Source organism: Gymnodraco acuticeps, unplaced genomic scaffold (assembly GCF_902827175.1).
Source record: "Gymnodraco acuticeps unplaced genomic scaffold, fGymAcu1.1, whole genome shotgun sequence".
In the NCBI taxonomy this organism is placed as follows: domain Eukaryota; kingdom Metazoa; phylum Chordata; class Actinopteri; order Perciformes; family Bathydraconidae; genus Gymnodraco; species Gymnodraco acuticeps.
The window spans coordinates 53,226-78,959 of NW_022989865.1; the positions used below are offsets into that span (position 1 = coordinate 53,226).

Below are 25,734 nucleotides of genomic sequence, written 5' to 3' on the forward strand. Positions count from 1 at the left end.
ACCAGCGTCGTAGGACCACTTAGCGAAATCTCGTTTGTTAGTTTGTTGTTGTTAGTTAGTTTGTAACTCAAACATATCCAGGGTCTGTTGAACTGGCTTCGTAGTACAGGGCACAGGTGGCTGCATAGCAGTGCTCATGTCAAAGACACAGTCATTATACATTATATTTTAATTTTTAGGATGCAGTGACACAAATATTTTGGAAGGCTTAGCCTTCCCTAGCCTACAGCACCCGCCGACCCTGAACAACACCGTAGAGTGAACGTGTGGAGCTCACACGAGAGAGAAAACACCAAGATGAAAAAATCTAATCCATCTCATTTACCGACGAACATTTCTGCTAAAGACCGGGCAAAGCAGTACCCAGATGTCTTGCACGAAAGTGGGGGGAAACTATTCTGCACCCCGTGCAACTGTGTGTTGGCGCATAAGAGAAAATACACGGTGACGACCCACTTTGATTCATTCAAACATTCGAAAATGCTGCTGCGGACAAGAAAGTCAAACAACTCCCGTTCACCGAGGCATCAACCTCCAAAACCCTTTCGAGGGTAGCCTACAAGATTGAAACTGGTCAGATAACGAACGAGTAAATGAAAACAGAATGAGGCGTAAAAGTGTGTGTGTGTGTGTGTATGAGAGAGAGAGAGAGTGTGATTAAAATAGCGCAATTGCTTTTACAATAAATAAACATTGAATGTGTTTAATTGAATAGTAAAGGGGTTTAACGTTAGTGGCAGGTTGTGTGTGAGAGAGAATAAATAAATAAGACAGCCCAATATTTATTTTTTCCGCATATTTCGCAACTATCCGCAATTTCACCGCATAAAATCACATAAAACCCTGCATGTTTGATCGCATAATCAAGGATTTTAGCCCGCGTTTTTCTGGAGGGTCTCTAGATAATACATTTTACAGCATATAGACCAAATGTTAGGAAATGCATGTGTCTGTAATAAGAAGATGAATCCACGAGGATGTCAGCTACAATCCTGTGGAAGCCATCAGGGAAGCAGCATGACGAGACCCAAGGCAGGACCGCAGAGACAGGTTCAGCCCCGACCCGAAGGCCACGACTTAATCCAGAACTCAGGATAGAGGATCCAGGACACAGGACTACAGCAAGAGGATCAGCCTCGACTCCGGATCCCGGCGTAGATATAGATACAAAACAAGAACAAAGATTTGGCTGGGTTAATATGAACAAGAGAATACACAGACACAGACAGAGAGGGAAAAGGTCATTGGATAAAAGTTATTCTTGATAACCCTCTAGAAAGATCTCATGAACTTCCCCACTCAATCTATCAAGACCCGAGCAGTTCTATTAGATATAGATAAGAAACAGAGATAGGGAGCACAACAACCTATCTCTTCGTCAGATGCACTCCCCCGCTTATCTAAGCGACTCTGTACCCCGTTACCCTCTACAAGGCCATAGACCAGCAGAGGGGACCGTTACCATCTACAAGGCCATAGACCAGCAGAGGGACCGTTACCCTCTACAAGGCCATAGACCAGCAGAGGGACCGTTACCCTCTACAAGGCCATAGACCAGCAGAGGGAAATGGGGGGTGGGTAAGGGTAAGGATTTTTAAGAATAAACCGCAAGGGTCTAAAGGGAAAAAATATGAAATATAAGGTACTATATTTTAAGTAATCCTATCTACTATTCCTATATTTGAATAATGTATAAACTATTTTAAAAATACTTTATGAAATCCTATGTTATGTTATAAATATTAAAATAAAGAAACTAAATGAATAAATAAATGAATAAATAGATCATTAAACAAAAGCCAAAGAGAAAAAGTGTTGATTTAAAAAAACCCCCAGGGTCTGGGCCGACCTCACATGGAGGGGCAAAGTATTCCAGAGCCTAGGGCCAGCTGCTGCAAAAGCTCGATGCCCTCGGGTTTTAAGCCTGGTCTTAGGCACTATCAGCAGCAGCTGATCAGCCGACCTTAAGGCTCTGCCTGGGGTGTAGCGATGGAGGAGTTCGGCTATATAGGCAGGAGCCAGCCCATTTAGGGCTTTAAAACAAATAAAAGGAATTTAAAATATATTCTGAACCGAACTGGAAGCCAGTGCAATGAAGCCAGAATTGGGGTGATGTGGTCACGCTTTTATGGCCAGTGAGAAGACGTGCAGCTGCATTCTGAACTAGCTGGAGGCGTCTAATTGAGGCCTGGTCCATACCCACATACAGAGCATTGCAGTAATCCAGTCTCGAGGTAACAAAGGCGTTAATAACCCTTTCTAGGTCTTTAAAAGATAAAAACGACTTGGTCTTAGCCAATAGTCGTATTTTGAAAAAGCAGGTCTTGACTACAGGTTCATGACAGAGGGGAGGATATTTGTATTGAGGGAGCCCAGAATATCAACCGGGGAGACTGTTGGTTGGGGTCCAAAAAAGATGACCTCGGTCTTACTCTCATTAAGGGTGAGGAAGTTTTGGCTCAGCCAGGATTTAATCTCTGTTAAGCAGTCCTTCAACTGCTGTAATGAGTTGGCATTTTGATTGAGAGGCAGATAGATCTGTACATCATCAGCGTAACAATGGAAGGGGATATTATGTTTTGTAAGAATTGAACCTAGGGGAATAGAAATAGAAAAAGAAAATAGAAATAGAAAAAGGATGGGGCCCAGAATCGAGCCTTGGGGAACCCCACAGGTAAGAAGGGCTTTGGCAGAGGAGAAGACACCTAACTGCACTGAGAAGCTACGGTCCGTCAATTAAGACCTGAACCATGCAAGGGCAGAGCCTGTAATGCCTGCGGACTGTTCAAGCCGTGACAACAGGATACTATGATCCACAGTGTCAAAGGCAGCAGTTAAATCTAACCGCACCAAAACAGCTAGGCTGCCTGAATCGGCGGCTAAGAGCAGATCATTAAAAACTCTTAAAAGGGCTGTTTCAGTGCTATGTATAGGTTTAAAGCCAGACTGACATTTTTCATTGATACCATGCTTGGTTAAAAATGACTGCAACTGGGCGTAGACTACTCGCTCCAGGGCTTTAGATAAAAAGGGTAGCTGGAAGATGGGCCTGAAATGTGCGAGAATGGAGGGATCGAGATTTTTCTTTTTAAGTAGTGGCTTAACCACGGCATGTTTGAAGGCAGCTGGGACACATCCTGAGCTAAGAGAGGTGTTTACAAGCAATAAAACACTTGCTCCAACTGATTCAAAAACATCTCTAAGGAAGCGAGAGGTAATGCTGTCTAAGGTGCAGTTTGTCGGCCGCAGGTGCTTGACTACTTCCGAGAGAGAAGAGAGGGATACAGGCTCAAAATGGTCGAGGACAGCAGGGCACAGAAAGGGAGCAGAATCTGGGGTAGCACTAGTATAGGCTAGCCTAAGAGCAGATACTTTTTCGATAAAAAATGTAAGAAATGTATCGCAGAGAGTAGTTGAGAAGCATCACAAGGATTAATGATCGAATTGAGGACATTAAAAAGAACTTGAGGTTTATGGCTGTTTTTGGAGATTAACAGAGAAATATACTCTGTTTTGGCTGCTTTGACTGCCGTCTGATAATCGGAAAGGACCTCGCGGACCGAGAGCAGTCAGTCGGGCAGGAGGAGCTGCCAGCGGGCCCAGCAGAGGCCGCAGCTCCGGAAAGACAGGGCGAATTCACCGACAAGTATATTTAGGTGTTTTTTTGTAAATAACCAGTGGCGAGCCGTCATGGCCCTCTAGGCCCCAAGATATTTAAAAAATATATATTTGAAAACATATAACAACAATGTTGTTACATTTTTCATTAGTTTTACCAAAATAACTTGATTTAATTGTATTTAAAATAATATTTCCAAAGAAATAAATCCTTCGAATCTGCCTGTTCAGTTTATGTTGGAATGTGAAGGGTTAAATGCCGTCTCTGCGAGTTATGTGAAGACAGGAGGGCTTGTTGGTCCCTCTCTACATTCACGGTTCTTAACGGTTCTCAATTCCGATTCTTTGAGGGGCAGGGTAAAAAAATGATACATGCTTCTTCCACCAAAAAAAATTACATTTATTCGAGAAACTTTTACACAGGTTAGTTTACAGTAATATTCACATTGATCAGTCTGTTTATATTCACTGCTGTGTAACTGTAACCTGAGAACCACTGAAGCTACAACAGTGCAACAGTCCAACCATTTAAAAACAGTTCTTGTTGAGAAAAACAAGCGTATCTGCCTTCTCAGGCATACCGGGAAGAAATGTTTGAACATTTTGAAGTAAAATGCTTCAATCTGGTGCACTTTAAGCAGAATGACTAGAGACTAGATCTAGGGGGTACAACTCTAAACACCCATATGAAAAAGATCGGTTTACATTTTAATAATCAAATAAGTATGTAAACATAACCAATAACCTACCATAGTGTGAAGCTGACAATTGAGCGGCCCGACCAAGCAAGGAGGCAGAGGCAGAATGTCCAAATACAACCCGGTGTGGGCATTTATTAACTCATGAACACATGACACACAGCCTCAATCCTGCTGACCATGTGCACACCGTCACCAACCACAGGGATCTCCCACACACTACCAGCCTCCAAACAGACAGGGCAACAGGGACTAAATACACACACTAATCAGCAATTAGACACAGGTGGGGGGGGGGAGGAGACAACACAGGGCACCAGGTGCACACAATCAACAGCCACAGACATGGGGGAAAGGGAACACTTTTAACATAAAACCAGCAAACAGAGACAGACAAACTAAAACACATACAGATGCACACACTACCTACATTTCGCCACCAACAAAGTTACATAATCCGTAACGGAGGCCGAGATCTATGGCCCCAGAGATCACCTCCGTTACACATAGCCAATAACAAATACATGTAACGTATTTTATTTTTGTTGTTCATTCATATCTTATTTTACTATTATATTAATGTATATGTTTGTATCTCTCCAGTTTAAAACGATATGTCTGGTTTACTGTCCTATAGTATACATTGGAATGATTTCAAACCTGTTTTATCCCAATAATTATAAAGGAGTACCTTGGAAATATGTGTTTACATAAATTGTGATCAAAACGTTTGAGACCCACTGAGATAACTAAGACTAAATTGAACTATCTAAACACTTAGAGTCCTTTACCTCACTGAGCTGTAGTTATCAGCCTCAGTCTGACTGGAGAGGACTCTCCCTCCACATCATTGTAGAAACATCTTCTTCTTCCGTTAGAGCAGCTAGCACCAGATGCTAATAACAACAGCGCCCTCCCTTTCTCCCTTGCTCGCCCCCACGCTCACTCGCACTTTGGCTGTGAGCTGCGGGTGCCAGATAAGCCAACATGTAGCTATGGAGTCAGATTTGGATCAATATTCTAGCGCGTAAAACAAGCTACTCACGAGCGGAAAATGTGCTTTTACACGCGCCTAAAATGACCCTCGCGTGCAGATTAAACCCCCGCGAGGAGAGAGAGCCCTCTTGCTCGCTCACGGGAGTGTCAGCTTCACTCGCTCGAGTGTGTCTACGTGCGTGTGAAAAGTTTCTGGCACTTTGGGGCGGAGCCACTGGACTTTGATTGACAGCTGCCAGGAAGCCCGGAGTTGCCAGGTTTGATAAATGCATGAACTACCAAGAGCCGAGGAGTGACAGCTGCAAGATCAGATGGACGAGATTGAATGGTAAAGTTGTCCATAAAAAACTATTATATTCGTAAAGTGTACAGCTAAGATGACAGCGCTGACAAGAGAGGTTTCTCAATACTCAAATGACCCCTCCTCGACTCCTCGGTCCTCCGGTAGTGACCCGGAAATGAATTTTAGCGCGCCATGTTGAAGGACATCTCATTTCTCTAAATGCACTTCGAGGACCGAGCATCGAGCATCGAGGAAGCTCTCTGGAGCAGCTATAACCGAGGAGACACTGATGGGTCCTCCACATAAGCCTCATCCCAATACCCCTCCTCGACTCCTTTCTTACCCTCCTCCGGGACTTGACCCGGAAATCGAACAAGACACGCCATTTTGAAGGACGTCCCAATAGCTGAAATGCACACGGAGGAGTCGAGGAGGGGTGAGGGAGGAGGGGTGCGGGAGGAGACGAAAGGGAGGATACATGTGAGCAGACTAAGCGGAAGTGCTTTCACTACTCACGTATAAAAGCCCCGCCCCCACCTTCACAGCTGGTCGATTTCAACAGAGGAAAATGGAGAACTGGAAGATGAGTGTAAAAGCGTCACATAAATGTATAAGTGCTCACAGCTCCGTGGGAATTATTATGTGCAATTCATTTCTAAAAGGCTTTCACATTACTATAATTATATTTGTATTTAAATGTAGGCTACATTTTACACCAAAACGGAACACAAAAGCAGGACCAACTATCATACATTGAATTCCTTGACTAACAAGAGAAAGATTCATTCATTTAAATACATATTTAACAACAAATGGGCCGGTTCTAAAGGATTATTCAGTTAAGCCCGATGAGAGGGGATACAGCTGTGCACATGTCATCATTAACAGACGTCGTTTAAAAGTGACGTTTGAGTGAACGAGGACATCCCAATTAATACCTGAGGACTCCTCTGTCCTCGCGTCACCTCCTCGTGTCTCTCGCTCGCATCTTACGGAGGCGGAGCTAAGACGCAAGGAAGAGAAGCGAGTGAGGGAAAGAAGGAGTCGAGGAGGGGTATTGGGATGAGGCTATAGAGGTCCTCCACGGCTCCTCCGCGGATGCATTTCCGGGAACGGTGGAGGCGTGACGCACGGCCGGAGTTATCTCAGCCAATGACGGCTCTGCATGCATCCCCTGGATATTATTTTAGAAACTGCTTTCATCGCAATGCGATGTTTCCAGTGAGAACAGCTGTGAGGTCCATGCAGAAAGCAGAGCAGTGTGTAAAATATATATCACTCAGTATAACAGGCCTACTCTTTTTATTTGCTTTAGTTTAGTAGATATCTACAAACAAAGAGTCGATATTTTTTCTAAGACCATTTAGTGCTTCACATAATAAAATACACAACGGCTGTAGCCTGATTATGCTTTAGGAGCTAGGTGTGTGTGTTGTACAGTGTATAGGTGTGTGTGTGTGGTACAGTGTGTAGGTGTGTGTGTGTGTTACAGTGTGTAGGTGTGTGTTGTGCAGTGCGTAGATGCGGCGGACAGACAGGTCTCAGTTGGTTTGGTGTCCTCTGCTTACTTTTAATACTTGTACAACTTTTTGCCCGTAATCTCAATTCCCCATTTCAGCGACCAGAGAGAGGGGTAGGGGGAGGGGGGGGGGTATATATATATATCCAGTCTCTGATTGTGTTACGTTATTATGAGAGTGCTCTCATACTTGTTTGATTCTGAAATTGTATATATTTATATATATGTGTGTGCATATGTCCGCATCTGTAGCCTGTTGTCTCATTATACCGCACTGTGAATGAATCAAAGTAAATATATAAGTCATCATGAACACATCTGTCCATCAGACAGAGGGCTGCTGTGCCTCCTGTCATCATTAATGGACGTCTCTTTAAAATGACCGCTCAGAGGAGAGGAGTTCTCATTTCTCTAACCGCCTGCTGCTTCCCCTCCTCTCTCCTCGGCTCCCCTCCTCAGTCCTCCGCTCGCATCTCCTGTGGGCGGGACTAAGTCTCGAGGATAGGAGTCGAGGATGGGAGTCGAGGAGGGGAAATTTGAGAATTGAGAAACCTCTAAGGTGTGTTTTATCGCAGCGAGACGCTACAATACTAATTGTGGGCTTATCATGTTGATTCGGCCACAACAGAAAAATAAAACTCGCGCTCTCTCCAGAGGGGCAGGTCAGGGCAAACGGGCCGTTGCCCGGGCAGCAATAACCCGTACCTGTGCACGTCCCTGAAGAACATTAACACATATTCTTAATAAGGACATTTCCCAAGCTTAGCAAGGACTTGGAAGCCAGTAAATAGATATAAACATTAAGTAGGAATCACACTGTGATATAATTAAAATATGTGAGTGAGTGAGTAAAATACTTTTCTGCTACATAGCAGGTAAAAAGAGGGATTCACTGAGTTGAGGTTATAAGGGGGTCCCAACAGTGGGACCCCTCTAGCATAGGAAGCGCTGCTCTCCTCACTGCCAGTGAACTGGTTGGGGTGAATCTGAGCTGCAGTGTCTCCTCAGGCCCCCCCTGCCCCCTGCTGCCTCTGCCTGGCAGCAGCAGGTACAAGATGAGCTCGGTGGATGTCCCAGACATGGTGTCCTACCCTCTGCCACAGTCCTCCTCCTCCTACTCTGGACACACCCCCAGCTCTGTTGCCATGGTAAGCGGCCTCCATTCATCCAAGATGAACTGCACCCGCATCTTCAACCTCTTCTGCCTCTACGGAAACATCGAGAAGGTGGGTGTGTTTTGTATTCTCAAAGTTATTTTTAATAATGATGCAATTTAACAGTTTCAGTTAAGAGCATGTGTGTGTGTGTGTGTGTGTGTGTGTGTGTGTGTGTGTGTGTGTGTGTGTGGTGTGTGTGTGTGTGTGTGTGTGTGTGTGTGTGTGTGTGTGTGTGGTGTGTGTGTGTGTGTGGTGTGTGTGTGTGTGTGTGTGTGTGTGTGTGTGTGTGTGTGTGTGTGTGTGTGTGTGAATGCCGGTGTGTGCGTGCATGTGTGCTTGTAGGTGAAGTTCATGAAGAGTGTTCCTGGCACAGCGTTGGTGGAGATGGGAGATGAGTATGCTGTGGACAGAGCCATCACACACCTCAACTCCATCAAGGTGTTTGGCAAGAGACTCAATGTCTGGTAGGAAGGAGGTCCACACACACACAATATTTGAATACATCCTAAATGTTTCATATCTGTGTAAATCAGAGTTATACCACCTAACCCTAATGCAGGGGTGGCCAACCCGCGGCTCTCGAGCCGCATGCGGCTCTTTGCCTAGTTTCATGCGGCTCTTCAGTTCATATCGAATTGTATATGTGTGAGTTTGGGGGAGAGACACTGACTCCTGACTAGTGTTGCACGGTGTACCGATACTTGAAAGGTACCGCGATACCCTGCCGTTAAAAACGTTACTATTCCTCCGTTTCATTAGTATCGGTACTTTAAGAATGACGGGGAAAAGTACTCCGGTGAGAAAGCGCCGTTTAATAAGAGCCGTGTGTGTTCAGCGCTCTGCTTCCACTCCCTGCACTGCAGCCGTGCCTGCAGTCCCGCCCCTCTCAAGCACGCTAAAGTGCCTCCCCTCTCTCGTGCACGCGCTAGCTGCCAGAGCACGTGAGAAAACGAGAAGCATGGCTGCAAGTGGGAGTGCAGCTGCCGCTGCGCCTCAGTTTGTTGACAAAAAAGACGCCAGAAGTGACATTTGGAAGTATTTTAGCGATATCTCTGAGAGTGAGAGCAAGCCTACGGACACCACGAGGCCTGTCTGTAAGAAATGTATTAATTTGATTTAATACGAATTCTTGTCATTTCTTTTATTTATTGTTCTCATTGTTTAAAAGTGTGTGTTATGGTTATGGTTCTGGTGTGAAATAAAGCACAATAATTACATTTAAGACTGTTTCCCTTTTTTTAAGAAAAGTATCGAAAAAGAATCGGAATCGCAATTCTTGACTTGGTATCGAAACCAAAATGTTGGTATCGTGACAACACTAGCTAGCTACTCCTGACAGTTAAACCTGATATTTAGTAGGTCTGTTAAGTATTGAATGCTGATCATTCTGACGTAATTTGGCCGGTCAAAGTTGTTTGGGCTCGGATAAAATCGCTCCGTTACTTTCGTCCCGTGTTACTTTCGTCCCGTGTTACTTTCGTCCCGTGTTACTTTCGTCCCGGCTCTCCCTACGTGTGTATGTGTGGTGTCAGTATGAGAGGATGACAGCGCGTCTAATTTTGATGTGGCCCAAGAGCCAATCACAATAATACCTGTGATGCAGTGAACCAATCACCTTTGAGGGGGGGAAAACCTATCGTTGATTAAACACTATCCAGTGTTTCCCCTACCATTGTCTTGGAGGGGCGCTGCGCCCCGCCAACGGAGCCCCGTGCCCCCCCCCTGAAATTCAAGGTGTTTAAAAAATATATATAATTATTATTTTTTTTAAATATATATATAGCACCAAATTGCAAATAATCTATAACTACTGTCACTTTTAACATTGAACATGTGCTCTTTTATTAAATAAACTAAACACTTTCATTTTAAGTTGTGAGTTTAGTGTTTTTGACCCTAAGAAACACTGATGCATTAATCAATAACAATAATCCACAGCTCCTCTCTCTGCTCCAGAGGATTTAAAAAAAAAATATCCCAATGCCACAAAAATGCATCAGTGACGTGGTTGAAATCTTGTCTCCAGAAAACAAAAAACTGAAACAAGCGGTATCAGTGACTGTGTGTTTGATGTGGCTCTTTGCAGTAAAATAGAAAAAATGTGGCTCTTAACCTCTGACTGGTTGGCCACCCCTGCCCTAATGCAACACGTGTGTGTGTGTGTGTGTGTGTGTGTGTGTGTGTGTGTGTGTGTGTGTGTGTGTGTGTGTGTGTGTGTGTGTGTGTGTGTGTGTGTGTGTGTGTGTGTGTGTGTGTGTGTGTGTGTGTGTGTGTGTGTGTGTGTGTGTGTGTGTGTGTGTGTGTGTGTGTGTGTGTGTGTGTTGTGTGTGTGTGTGTGTGTGTGTGTGTGTGTGTGTGTGTGTGTGTGTGTGTGTGTGTGTGTGTGTGTGTGTGTGTGTGTGTGTGTGTGTGCAGTGTGTCTAAGCAGCACGCAGTGATCCCCAGTCAGGTGTTTGAGTTGGAGGACGGCAGCAGCAGCTACAAGGACTTTGCCATGACCAGGAATAACCGCTTCAGCAGCGCGGGGCAGGCGTCCAAAAACATCATCCAGCCTCCGTCTGCAGTGCTGCACTACTACAACGTCCCTCCATGCATATCGCAGGACCACCTACTGAGGGTATGCTGCTCCACTCTTCTATCCAGGGAAAGTAGTTAACCTCTGACATGCCTGTCAGTCTCTGTGTCTCTGTCCCTCTACTACACTTCAACAGCTCTTACTTTACCAGTTTTGTATTCTTCATATTCTGGGCCAGGCCTGGATTCTTGACATCTCCCAAACTAAACTATGCCTATCATTCAAATGTATTGAAGTGTCCCCAAATAGAATAACACAATTATGCATTAGTTTTACCATAAAGCTGGTACAGAAAGGCCATATGTATATTAAAAATACAAATGCGATATGTATGTCAATGTATGACCAATGCCCAAAATATATAAATAACAAATATGCACATATAAATCAGATATATGTACATAAAGAGAACATCTATTTGTAAATGTTGCCATAATATATTTTGTTAGATATTCACTTATATTTTAAAAACAGGCTGATTTAGGAAATACGGGCAAATGTTGTTTAGGACTATTTAAAGTAGTGGTTAAATGAGCATGGTAATATTTGATGTTCACACAATGTCATGATGCAGAAAGAAGAGTTTCAGTGCTGCTGGGGACAGGTGGACATGTGTGTGTGTTAAACACCCCTCCACATAAGGCTACACCATCAGTCAAGTTGTGCATTAGCAGTGTTGTAGTCAAGTCACCAATTCACGAGTCCAAGTCACTCTCGAGTCACCACTCTTCAAGTCCGAGTCCAAGTCCGAGTCACCAAGGAGTGTCCGAGTCGAGTCCGAGTCATCATTACCTGTGTTCGAGTCCGAGTCCAAGTCCAAGTCACCTAAGAAGAGTCCAAGTCCAGTCCGAGTCACAAGTCTTCATTTATTAATCTTCGTGGATATATGTGTTGAAATGTAGCTGCTCCTCTACATTGCTTTTATCCTGTCATGTTATACTAATCTGTCTATTCAACTGCAGTGAAGCCAGTTTGGCTACAATTCTTGTAATAGGTGCTATACAAATATAAAGCTTATTACTAATATCAATATTATTGTAATTATATATAAATAAACTATATTTAAAATGAGTTTCCTTTTAGAGAAGTGATTATATTTGTATGCCAATATTTTCCTATGGTAAAGTTTTCATAGTGCACTTTTATTTTGATAGTAATAAGATCGGGACTCTTATTTTGAAGGAACTTTACCGGTTAAATCGGTTTACTGATAAAGATTTAGCCCCAGAAAGCACATGGCTACTTAGCATGCAAAATGATGTCATTCTGCATGTTAAGTAGCCATGTGATTTCGTGTTATCGGCTGAATCTGTATTTATTGATTAGATCACGTTACTCTGATTCAACACAGCCATGTCTGAACTCGATCCTTAGAGTAATATGTTACGGAGCCTTCTCTTCAATATTGTTTCCACATAACGAGCATTTTGCGCTGCTCTTTTCCAATGTGGAAGCAGAATGTGTGAAAGCATACAGCACAATGCGGGGTGTGTCTCTAGACATCTCTAGACTGGAATAGCGGGGCCCAGTACGTGAACTCGCCTCGCAGGTGCACACGCCAGGATAGAGGACATCAGACTCCAGAGAAAACTTGCTCAAGTCCGAGTCCAAGTCGGAGCGTCAATGTACAATTCGAGTCCGAGTCATCGTGCGCGAGAATTCACAAGTCCAAGTCCGAGTCGCGTCAATCAGTGCGCGAGTCCGAGTCGAGTCACGAGTCCCGAAAATCGGCACTCGAATCCGACTATCTCTGGCATTAGATGCATAAGTGTTGCCTCATATTGTGTGTGTGTGTGTGTGTGTGTGTGTGTGTGTGTGTGTGTGTGTGTGTGTGTGTGTGTGTGTGTGTGTGTGTGTGTGTGTGTGTGTGTGTGTGTGTGTGTGTGTGTGTGTGTGTGTGTGTGTGTGTGTGTGTGTGTGTGTGTGTGTGTGTGTGTGTGTGTGTGGGCAGCTGTGTACGGAGCATGACGTGCCAGGATTTGTCAAATTCAAGATGTTTGATGCCAAACGTGAGTAGAACTTTCTTCAGGTTAAAGTTGTTGTTAAAGATTATAATGTCTTTGAAATGATTCATTACTTGACTTCTCTTTGTGAACTGATGTTTCACCTTCAACCCCCTGTTGTGTGCAGTTGTAATCACTCCTCTCGTGTGTCCCTTAGCCTCCTCGAAGACCATCTCTGGCCTGCTGGAGTTTGACAGTAAGACGGAGGCTGTGGAGGTTCTTACTGTTCTCAACCACTATCAGATCCGGATCCCCAGTGAGTCTTTCTTCAAACACTCAGTTTCTCATTCAGCCTGATTGTAATAGCACTGGAAAGTTAGATCTATGTATATTAAGTATAGCCTTGTTATTTCCTCCCCATACTGCTGATAGCCACATATTACTTGACCACTTATTTTGAACATGGTTCATTTGTTGCACATTTAAGTCATCATGGTAAAATACATACTGAACATTATGATAGGGAGGAGGACGGAGTTCCCCTACAGGACCCCAATCTCTTCAACATGCAGACTGTGTCGGAGTGTTGCTCTGTTTTATCTGTGGTGTTCTCGCCCTTTGTTTTGTGATATTGTTAATAGATCTTAAGAGCATTAAAGTGATTACAGATACAGAATGAGCCCTTCCATCCATTCTACTTGACCATATACCCTAATATGCTGAGCAGAGACAAACTGAGGACATGTTTAAGGACAAAGACATGATGACAGATGTTTTTAGATTTGACATCTTTAAAATGTGCAAGGTTTATACATTATGATATTCATATTGACATAAACACATGCTATTTTATTCCTTAAATGTGGCTATTAAAGACGTGAGACCAAAAGATGTACTAAAGAGACATTGCACAGATGAAAATAAATGTCAAAGTGTTTGCTGGATAGCCCAGTGGTTAGAGCAAACACACTGGGGATTCCCACAGCAGGGACATTTACATTGGTACAGCAACAGTGGCATAGCAGGTAAAAAAGACATGCAATACTACAGAACAGGTCGAGTCACATGACTTGGACTCGAGTCAGACTCGAGTCACCAATTTGATGACTTGAGACTCGACTTGACAACATCACAAAAGACTTGCGACTCGACTTGGACTTGAACACCAATGACTCGGGACTTGACTTGGACTTGAGCCTTCTGACTTGAGGTGACTTGATACTTTAATTCAGAGGTCTCCAACACGCTGATCGCAAGCTGCCGTTAGAAGAGCAGACTCCCGTCGGGGAAAGCAGAATCTTCAGCCGCTCCTACTCTTGCTGAGAATCCTTGCAGGCAGGGGCGGGTCTTTATTTAGCTGGGCCACCATGCGGCCAATCATATGCGAGGACACACTAGGATCATACCATTATGTGAAAGAAGGGTGGGGGGCACAGCATGTGTAGTGGTACAGGCCAGCTGCACAGAGCGACGGGGAGACGGGGAGCCGGATTTAAATACATGCGCTTCGGGAAAAGTCAAGAAATGAGCGAAAACCGAAAAAAGAAGCAGCATCTGGCTGCTTTTCAATGATATTGGAGAAAGCAAAGCTGAGTGCAGGATTTGTAAAATGAAAATAACCTTCAGAGCAGGGATTTTTTTTTGGCAACCACTCAGGATTTATTGCCAGAGGTGGGAGAAGTTCAGATCTTGTACTTGAGTAAAAGTACCAGAGTGTAGGAATACTCGGTTACAATAAAAAGTCCTGCATTCAAAATGTTACTCAAAGTAGAAAAGTATTAGCATCATTTCATTTCAAACCTTTATTTATCCAGATAAATCCCATTGAGATCATTGAACTCTTTTTCAAGGGAGACCTGCTCAAGTAGTTCCACATGAAACATAAAAACATTAACAGAACAACAAAAGGACATCTTACATCATCATCACAGGGATTACAATTTACATAACTATCCACATGTACAGGTACCAACAGCTTCCGATTGACTAGCATCCAACCGAGATTTAAAAACATTTAGTGGCACCAGATTGCTCAGTTTCCATTTCAGTTGCAGACTATTCCAAGACAGAGGAGCTGCGCATCTAAAAGCTGTCTTCCCTAAGACAGCATCAAAATATAGTTAAAGTACCACCTGCAGAGGGATCTAGATGCAGGTGTTCTTTTCCCCATAGAGACCGCCTCGCTGCACATTATCCCTTGCATAAAGATAGATTGTGGGTCCCTTACAACATGTTGTACACAGTGGAAATAAACATTCTGGTTACCTCAACATCAGGGATCTTATACATTAAACTCCTTCTGAATCAAACCGTCACGGTAGCCTTACCTTACTGATCCCTCTTAAATTAGAAAAACACACGTTACTTTACCAGCAGAGAGAAAATGTATTATTAAATTATGAATGTGACTAATAAAGAGCAGTTTGATTATTAAGTATTATTCTGTTGATCGATGTCATTACATTTGGTGAAAAGCACATAAGGACTTGTTTAAGATTCGTTTTGTCAAAGTTTAGGACTTGGACTTGACTTGAACTTGCCCATCCTGACTTGAGACTTGACTCGGACTTGAGCGCAAAGACTCGAGACTTGACTCGGACTTGCAAAACAATGACTTGGTCCCACCTCTGCTACAGAATAAGCTAACATATGAAAGCAAAGCACACATTAGTTACCTCCCTCTTTCAACACTGTGTCTCTGATAAAGGCACTCTCTGGCCCAAAACATATCTTTACAAAAAAAGAAAATATAACACTTATGTGACATAATACACAAATCCCCCTCAAAGAGTCAGCTTCATTGACTAACTAAAGTAACTGTTAACTAAATACCAATGAAGACACAACACAGAAATATAGAAGAAATAGGGCATGGCTGATTACTCATGTATCTGTGATGTTGCCTGGCCAAGGGTGTCCAATAGTTTGTGTCTGTGTGTGTGTGTGTGTGTGTGGTGTGTGTGTGTGTGTGTGTGTGTGTGTGTGTGTGTGTGTGTGTGTGTGTGTGTGTGTGTGTGTGTGTGTGTGTGTGTGTGTGTGTGTGTGTGTGTGTGTGTGTGTGTGTGTGTGTGTGTGTGTGTGTGTGTGTGTGTGGTGTGTGTGTGTGTGTGTGTGTGTGTGTGTGTGTGTGTGTGTGTGTGTGTGTGTGTGTGTGTGTGTGTGTGTGTGTGTGTGTGTGTGTGTGTGTGTGTGTGTGGTTTCAGATGGATCCAACCCATACACCCTGAAACTGTGCTTCTCCACTTCATCTCATCTATAAAATAAGAAGAGGCTTCTGATGCTGGCTGACCTCTGACCTCAGAGAGGGGGGTGGAGCCTGAGACACACCCAGATGTGGAGGATCAAACGAAACACAGACTGAGAGAGATGTGGCCTTTAGGAGATAAGATGAGTGGTGGACACTGTCACACCAAACACACACACTCATCCCCCGACCAATCAGAGCATAGCATGCTACTCTAGAAAGTGGTGCAGTGTTTCTGTAGGCCAACCCAGAAGTTAGCCTCGCAAGGGCTCCCTCAACAAAAAGACAATGGGATGTCTCCATATGATTGCAGAAGATAATCTCTGTCAGACAAACAGTCATGATACTTAGAAGTTCTGTTCAGCAGGATCATCTCCACATATTAACACCACTTTATGATATTTGTCGTGTAAATGTTATTGACAGAAGTAAAACGTTTTTGGCTATAAAGGAACTACATCACAGTCACATGAATGCCCGTCACCACCGCTAAGATAAAGGCAGACTCCGCATGATAATGTTTAGGTTTATTTAGTCTCTTGTTAGCTACCGCTGTTTTTAAGACGCATAGAAGCTGAAGTATCGTAATTACAGACTTAATTTATATCTTTGAATAAAACAAGAACATCTCTAAAGCTTGTGTAACCACAGATATGATTTCAGGCTTCTAAATAAAAACATGTCCTATGAACCTTTGACTTGGAGACGAGGGAACTGGAAGTGGAAAATGCTAAGTCATGTTTTAGGACTCATTCCTGAACCACTCTATAATGTCTAACTCACTCACTCTAGGAAGTTTTTGTTCCAAACCTAAGTCCAGTTAATTTGGTAAAGGTGGTGACTGAAACAATATTGTAATATTTAAAAACAGATAAATATGGTGTGTTGTTTTAAATTGTAAATAAAGTAAATGTGGCTTTGATTTGAATACAAGTTCTCATGTTGGCTTCATTAGTGCCATTTAAGGACAGAGGTGTCAGTCCACTGTCTGTTAGAGCCCGGAGTGGTGTGTACTGTTAACGAATGACCTTTCACGTACGTAGGAGACTTGTTGTGATGTTTTTATTTATAGCTCCACAGTCCCACCATCCCAAGTATAAGAAAACATTAGAAGTATCAAATTCAAATGAGCAGATGAGATTTACTGAGCAGAGTTCATTCTTGTTACTGGGTAACTTGTTAACATTTTGGGCACTGAGATCTTCCCTTCAGTGCCACCTCAGGCCAGAATATCATGGAGGAATCCTTTTCATTTCAAACCTTTATTTAACCAGGTGGTCCCATTGAGATCATCCATCTCTTTTTCAAGGGAGACCTTTTAGTTTTAAAGCTTCTATGAACTTTTCTCTAGCACCCTCCTTTAGACAGGTGTTACTGGTGAAGCTCTACAGTAGGAATAGCAAAGTTATTCATGTGCTTATGTCATGTCTTTACAACTTTGGGGTGTAATGAAAGCAGGATTTCAGACTTTGATGGTTCTACTTTGAAAGCATTACGTGTTATAAATGGAATGATTTCAAGCCAGTTATTGCACACACGGCAGAGCTAGTGAGAAATGATGAGCTGCAAAGGTATCAACAAGTAAAATACTTTATCTCAGTTAACATATTGCTGTTTTAAATCTGGTATTGTCACATTTAAGATACTGGTAATTTGATTATTACCAGTCATTACTGTTAAGATACTGTTGATGGGTATGTGTTTAGTATAAAGCCTGAACACATCAGAATCTGAGCATGAGCTCAGTTGGATTTCCTATCCCAGCATTGATCAAATGATTATGTGTTGAGCCTTAAACCAGCTCGAGCATGGACATGAGAGCACAGTTGTTGCTAGATGCTTTGGAGATGCTTTGGCTAGCAACGTTGGACCTGACGCATCCATTCAGTCTGATTGTTGCCGAAAGGTCCCACCTTTTGTTTTAGTTCCTTAATGTGTATTTTCTCTTGCAACATAGTGAAAGATCATGCCGTCAGAGGAAACTCATGGAATACATTTGTTAAGATGATGAGAAAGGCAGGATTGTTGAATTTGTAAGGACTTATTTGGTTGAATTTGACACACCCACTATTGCAGCATGAAGTCACCTCTGAACACACTGCTCTCTAACAAGGGGCAGTTCTCATGTTCAGGGGCCATTTCCTGCAGGTCTACTGTGCTAAGCACCACAGTGGAGTCAGGCTGCAACCAAACACACCAAGTTTTAAAAAGAGGACATCTATTAAACACATGCACTACTTCTTAAAATGGAGAAAACAACCACTGTAAGGGCAGTTTGTCAAAGAACAAGGAAGTAGCTTTTCCATGAAACACACAACTTGCTTAGGAACCGGCTGATCTTTGATATGTGTACATTCAACCTTTTAGTAACTTAAAAGTTTCACCTCTGTGCTTGTGTTCATTTCAGAAACAAATATGTACCTATTTTCACTGCACATGGAAATCTTCTGTAATGACGTCATATTAATGGCTGTTTTGCTTTGTTATTTTAAGAAGCATATTCTTTTTTATCCTGCAATATGTTATTTTTCAAATCTAATGTTGATGCAAGATTTGTTGATGTGTTTTGCATAAAACATGTGAATTAGTAAGCTACCTTAAATCACAGTGGATGATCGGACACGCATAGCAGAGCAGTTTGTTCCATCCTGTACTGCAGATTTGACTGCTCCAAGCTTTTCTTGAATAATTGTGAATGAAGCCATGCGTTCTGTATGTAATGTGTAAATAAGGAAGGGTTGTGAAAGGTTCTCATCAGATGAATCCTACTTTGTTTGCAGTTAGAGTCATTTTGATGTTGTTTTTACGTCTCTTACAGAACTTGAATCTAACTGTATTTCAAAAGTTTTGTTTGTTCTTTTTGAAGTATTTTGAAGCCTTTAATGTGGTTTGATAAAGCTGATGTGAGGACTGACAGTATGAGACAGATCAGCAGGTTTCTCATGGTTCTGACTCTGTAAAGATGTAATGTTGTTAACTGTCTGTAATCACTAACAGAACACTCAGAACACTTAATCTAAGAATCTCTGTGGTTGTAATTTATATGTACATGTTGAAATGGAATAAATTCAGGTTTGGAGCTGTGAGGTCCAGCTTCACACAGCTCATCGCAGAGGCCTCTCACTGGTCTTCATTCACACTCACACATCATGTGTTCACATAAAGAGGGTCTTCATTGTTTAGTTTTTACACATTTAAAGTCATTGAGAATAACCATCTTCTCCAACAGAAAGAAAAACTATAATGTCAAAAGGGTATATAACATACCTATTGCGGCAGTAATCTTCCAAACAAAGCGCATCGATGGACAAAACAAGAGAAAAACATTGTGGACGCGCAAAAACTCAGTCTTTCCAAAAGTATGCGTTTGACCTTTTATTTCCAAAGCAAAAATGCAATATTCCATATACGTATATTCTTGTATGTATTCTTGTAAAATGGTCCTTCTCCAGCTCACTCCCCCTCCATCTATCACCAATGACACGCCCACCACCTATAGTGACTCAAAAAACATGTACCGTAACAAACACAAAAAAATACTTCAAATGTGGCTCCTACATTCCGGCCCCTAATTATATCAACCTAATAATTACACAACTGAAAAATGATGTAGGAGACAATCAAGGAAAACACTTTTAAGGTTAAAAACGTTCTTTGTTAAAGTGTCCTTTTCTTCTTTAGGCAAAAAATAGAAGAAAAAAAAAATATATATAGTTTGTAAAAGTCGGAAAAAACGTAATTGTCAAGGTCTATGAAGTTCAATAACCCACTACTTTTCTCACGGCTCTTCTGCTTCCTGTAGAAGGCAGATCTTTGTGATAGGCCTGTCCAGATAGCTAGTTTTTGTCTTAACTCGCACCTGACGTACAAGTCCTCTTCTGTCTGGAATGGTTTTTACAATCCTTCCTGTAAGCCATGAATTGCGAGGTGCTGAGTCATCGACTATGAGCACAATATCTCCTGGTATGAAGTTGCGCTTGACATTTGACCACTTCTGTCGTTCCTGGAGTAGAGGCAAGTACTCCTTAATCCATCGTTTCTGTCACGATCTGTCTTTATGGTGTTTTGTCTTATCTTGTTTCATGTTTTATGTTGAAAGGTCTTCACTTCCTGTCTTGCCTGTTTCTGTCTGCGTTGTGTCTTGTTTAAATCTGTCTGTGGTTCCCGGTCGTTAGTTTCCCTGGTGTGTCTAATTTACCCGATTGTGTTCACCTGGTGTCCCTGTGTTTTCTCCTCCCTCCTCACCTGTGTCTTGTTTCTGTGATTAGTCTTGTGTGTATTTAAGTTCTGGTTTTTCTGTCTGTCTTTGTCGGTTCGTCTTTTGTCATGACTTGTTCGTCGGTGAGTGTTCTGTTTTGTCGTTGTTATCACCTAGCCTTGAAATAAAGGAATTGTCACTTTATTCTGCATTTGGGTCCTACCTGCTTCACACACCTTGACAGAACGAACCGACCACAAAATGGACCCAGCAGATGATCCATGGGAGGTTGAATTACAGCATTTAACCTTCTATCTGGCTTGCTGCTTCGATTGGTGGAAGGGAGCGTCCAGTGTTCGGCAGAAGAGGGCCGCTCTGGTAGAGGCGCTCCGGTTGGCACCAGAGAAACTATGTTTTGTTGAGTTTTTACCTGACTGGATTTTGGACTTCCTTCAAGCATGTGATTCCAGGCATGCTAGCTCCCTGTCTCCCAATTCCCAACCTGGCATCATACGCCTTGGTGGGTTCCGCCTGAAGTCAACCCGTGCTTCTGCCCCAGTTCCTGCTCCTGTCCAGGAGTCGTATTCCGGAACTCGTCAGGCTTATGGAGGTCCACGGAGTATTCAGGAGGCTGCTAAGAGGAGTCGTCGCAAGGCCAGGCTAGCAGCCCGAGCCCCAGCAGCTATGGTTCCGGCTCCAGTACAGGCCCCAACAGCCATGGTTCCGGCTCCAGTGCCGGACCCAGCAGCCATGGTTCCGTGCTCCAGTACCATCTCACATAGCCATGGTACCGTGCTCCAGTACCACCCCACACAGCCATGGATCCGTGTTCCGGTTCCTTGCCCAGCAGCCATGGTTCCGGCTCCAGTGCCGGCCCCAGCAGCCATGTTTCCGGCTCCAACACCGGCCCACACAGCCATGATCCAGGCTTCAGCTCCGGACCTTACAGCCATGTTTCCGGCTCCAGAACTGGATCTTACAACCGTGGTCCCTGCACCAGAGCTGGCCCATACAGCCATGGTTCCGGCCCCAGTTCCAGCCATGATTCTGACTCAAGTACCGGGCCCAGCAGCCATGGTTCCGGCCCCAGTTCCAGCCATGGTTCCGGCTCAAGTACCGGCTCCAGCAGTCATGGTCCCGACTCCAGAACCTCGTCTCCTGCTGGCTCCCCAGCCGACGCCAGCTCCCGAGTCTTGTCGGCGTACCGGCCGACTCCAGCACCTCGTCTCCTGTTGGCTCTCCAGCCAACACCAGCTCCCCGAGTCTTGTCGGCGTACCGGCCGACTCCAGCACCTCGTCTCCTGCTGGCTCCCCAGCCGCTGCCAGCTCCCCGAGTCTTGTCGGCGTACCGGCTGACTCCAGCACCTCGTCTCCTGCTGGCTCCCCAGACGACGCCAGCTCCCCGTGTCCTGTCGGCGTACCGACCGACACAAGTTCCCTCTCAAGTCCCCTCTCCAGTTCCTACCCGAGTCCCCTCTCCAGTTCCTACCCGAGTCCCCTCTCCAGTTCCTACCCGAGTCCCCTCTCCAGTTCCTACCCGAGTCCCCTCTCCAGTTCACTCTCGGGTCCCCTCTCGAGTCCCACTCGAGTCCCCTCTCGAGTCCCCTCTCCAGTTCCCTCTCCAGTTCCCTCTCCAGTCTCCTCTCGAGTCTCCTCTCAAGTCCCTTCTCAAGTCTCCTCTCCAGTTCCCTCTCAGGTCACCTCTCAAGTTCCTACCCGAGTCCCCTCTCGAGTCCCCTCTCGAGTTCCCTCCTCTAGTCCCTCCTCTAGTCCCTCCTTTAGTCCCCTCTCTAGTTCCTCCTTTAGTCCCCTCTCTAGTCCCTCCTCTAGTTCCCCTCTCGAGTTCCCTTCTCTAGTCCCTCCTCTAGTCTCTCCTCGAGTCCCCTCTCTAGTTCCCCTCTCGAGTCCCCTCTCGAGTTCCCCCTTGGTTCCCCTCTCGAGTCTCCTCTCGAGTCCCCTCTCGAGTCCCTACCCAATGTCCTCGTCCGTTGGAGGTTCCGCTGGGGGTCCTGCCAACTCCATGTACTGTTCCGTTGGAGGCCCTGTCGACTACTCCTCTGCCGGGGGTCCTACCAATCGTATGTCTGTCCCGTTGGAGGTCCCGCCATCTACTCTCCTGCCGGGGGTCCTGCCAGCTCCTTGTCCTGTCTCGTTGGAGGTCCCGCCGACTACTCTCCTGCCGGGGGTCCTGCCAACCCTTTGTCCTATGCCGTTGGAGGCCCCGCCGACTACTCTCCTGCCGGGAGTCCTGCCAACCCTTTGTCCTGTCCCGTTGGAGGTCCCGCCATCTACTCTCCTGCCGGGGGTCCTGCCAACCCTTTGTCCTGTCTCGTTGGAGGTCCCGCCGTCTACTCTCCTGCCGGGGGTCCTGCCAACCCTTTGTCCTGTCCCGTTGGAGGTCCCGCCGTCTACTCTCCTGCCGGGGGTCCTGCCAACCCTTTGTCCTGTCTCGTTGGAGGTCCCGCCGTCTACTCTCCTGCCGGGGGTCCTACCAACCCCTTGTCCTGTTCCGTTGGAGGCCCCGCCATCCTCTGTCTCGCCGGGGGTCCTGCCAATCCCGTGTCCTCTTCCGTGGGGGATCCTGCCGAGGCCTGTCCCACCAGCTCCGGTTCCTGTCCGGCCGACACCGGGTCCTGCCCGGCCTCCGGCGCTGGCCCGTCAGCGCCTTCCTGCCCGGCCTCCGGAGCTCTCTGGTCTTCGCCCTCGAGCCCGGCCCCCTGAGAGCCCGGCCCCCTGAGAGCCGCGGTCTTCGCCCTCGATCCCGGCCCTCTGTGAGCCGTGGTCTTCGCCCTCGAGCCCGGCCCCCTGAGAGCCGCGGTCTTCGCCCTCGATCCCGGCCCTCTGTGAGCCGTGGTCTTCGCCCGCGATCCCGGCCCCCTGACTATTCCTGCCGCTGCCCTCGCCCTCATGCTCGGCCGCCCGAGTCCCCCACCTTAGACTCTGCCTTGCCCCTGGGCCGTCCGCCCGAATCCCCCTTTTTGAACTCTGCCTTGCCCCCGGGCCGTCCGCCCAAGATCCCTTCCTGGTCCTCTGCTGTGCCTCTGGGCGGTCAGCTCAGTCCTGTCCTCCTGACCCCCTCCTGACCCCCTCCACCCACCCTGGTGGCCTAGTGATACGTTGCCAATATAGCAGGATGTTTAGATTCTTCAGGCATTGCTGCTCTACTGAGACGTCCTCCCACTCTCAGAACACCATCTTCAAGTACTGGGTTGAGCGTGTAGATGTGACCAGTCCTTTTCACACCTTATCACTTTTGCAAGCCTTTGATTTCATCAGGAAACCTTTTTCTTTGGCAAAAGCAGATAATTTCTTTCTCAGCTTTTCGGAGGTCCTCAATAGAAAGAAAACCAGAGACCACCTGAGCCTTGATAGTCTGCATTTCCTTTTTCATCTCTCGGTCTTGTTGTTCCTTATTCAAGCCAGACTGAGCAAGAGTCAGACTCAATTGCTTCCTCTTCCGACTAAGGCACAGCAGCAGGTTTTTCAACCTAAGGATCCAACCAACCGTCTTCTTCAGGTGGATCCAAGAAGAGAAGTGATTGATCAATCGGGTTACAGCATCCATCTCTTTTTCAACCTGCACAGCGTTCACATTCAGACTTATCTTGACCTCAGGGTCTTCTGGTGCTATTTCAGAGCCATCAGGGTTCCCAGGTCACTGTTCTTCAGGTCCAGTGAGAAACTGAGGTCCAGACACCCATGTGTCATCTTTCAGGAGCATTTCCACTTTGACTCCCCTGGAAGCCCAGTCGGCAGGATTGCTTGCGGTGGGAACATATCTCCACTGAGATGGATTTGATACACTGCATATTTTTGAAACCCTGTTTGCGACGAAGGTTCGAAACCTAAAGGTCTCACTACTGATGTACTTCATTACGGAAGTACTATCAGTCCAAAAGATGGAGTCTTTAAGTTGCATTTGGAGCTCCTTCCTACACATCTTGTCCATACGACTTGCAACCACGGCAGCCGTCAATTTCATTCGAGGGATGGTTATTGGTTTCAATGGGGCCACTCTAGCTTCTCCCATAATGAAGACACAGTGCACTTGTCCTTTGATGTTATGTAATAACAGGTAAGTCACTGTTCCATAGCCGTCTTCGCTTGCATCTGCAAAGTGGTGTAGCTGAGCAGAGGTCACTTCCCCAAAATCCACCGGTTTTAGGCATCCGTCAACTTTAAACTCTTAGAGATTGCAGAGCTCCTTCAGCCAACTTTTCCACTCTTGTGCAGCTGAGGCTGGTATAATATCATCCCAACCAAGTTCCCTTCTGCACAAGTCTTGAAGAATCATCTTGGCTGATAGGACCACAGGTGCCAATATTCCTAATGGGTCAAATATTGAGCTGACCATGGAAAGGATCCCTCTTCTGGTTATGGGTTTGTCCTTGATCATGATCTTGAACTTAAAGACATCTGACTCAACACACCACTGTACGCCCAATGCTCTTTCCACAGGGAGTGTGTCATTATCCAAGTCCAGATTCTTAACTTCTTTCCCTCTCTCCATCGAAGGTATAGCAGCAAGCACGATACGTCTGTTGCTAATCCACTTTGTGAGATGAAAGCCCCCTTGAGCACAAAGTGCACAAAGGTCATGATAGAGTGCGACTGCCTCCTCCTCTGAGACCACAGATGTTAGACCATCATCAACATAGAAATTGTGCAGGACAGTGTTGATTACTTTGGGGCTGAACTGCTCCCAATGGTCCTCTGCACACTTTCTAAGGGCAAAACTAGCACAACTTGGCGACGATGTAGCTCCAACCATTCTGTGCTCTTCTAAGTTCTGATGACGATCTCCATTTGGCCACCAGAGAAACCTCAACAGATCTGAATCCTCAGCTGGTACTCGAACCTGATGAAACATGGCTTCAATGTCTGCCATAAGTACAACAGGTTCCTTTCTGAATCTTGTCATGACTCCAACCAGTGTGCTGGTAAGATCTGGTCCCTGTAGGAGCTGCGCATTCAGCGATGTTCCCTGGAATGTAGCTGCACAGTCAAATACGACCCTGATATTTTTCTTCTTTGGGTGGTATACACCACGGTGTGCTATATACCATACCCTGCCGTCATTGCGTTCCAGATCCACAACTGGCACTTTCTCTGCATAGCCCTTTGAAAGGATGTCATTCATGAAAGCGGTGTAATCAGCATGAAATTAAGCATCTTTATCAAACCTTCTCTTGAGGCTCAGTGTACGTTGTTCTTCTACTCTCCTGTTGTTTGGCATACTAACAGCCCTTTTCCTTAAAGGTAAGCCAATGCAGTAATGGCCATCCATCAACTTAGCAGTCTTTGTGACGTACTCCATAAAGTGACAGTCCTCTCTTGACAGTCCCATCTGCTCACCCTGACTGCATTCAGGGAAATCAGCCTTTAGCCGCTGCTCCCACAGATCTTCAAGGTTTGCAACAGATATCCTATTGACAGTGACATCTGGCTGTCCACAAGTCATTTCACTACTCCTGTCTCCTCTGAGAGGTCCATTGACAGTCCA

General features: G+C 45.2%; 1 protein-coding gene across 1 annotated transcript in view; it reads left to right on the forward strand.

The window, feature by feature from the left end:
* LOC117532482 (heterogeneous nuclear ribonucleoprotein L-like) overlaps positions 1–19,145 on the forward strand; it is a gene marked incomplete at its 5' end in the record, with an annotated part of 70,132 nt that extends 50,987 nt beyond the window's left edge. Inside the window, 6 exon segments of the mRNA XM_034195835.1 lie at positions 8,123–8,340; positions 8,614–8,735; positions 10,687–10,888; positions 12,798–12,855; positions 13,007–13,105; positions 15,993–19,145. Coding sequence (XP_034051726.1) covers positions 8,123–8,340; positions 8,614–8,735; positions 10,687–10,888; positions 12,798–12,855; positions 13,007–13,105; positions 15,993–16,048 — 755 coding nt within the window.
* Between the last annotated feature and the right edge of the window lie 6,589 nt (positions 19,146–25,734).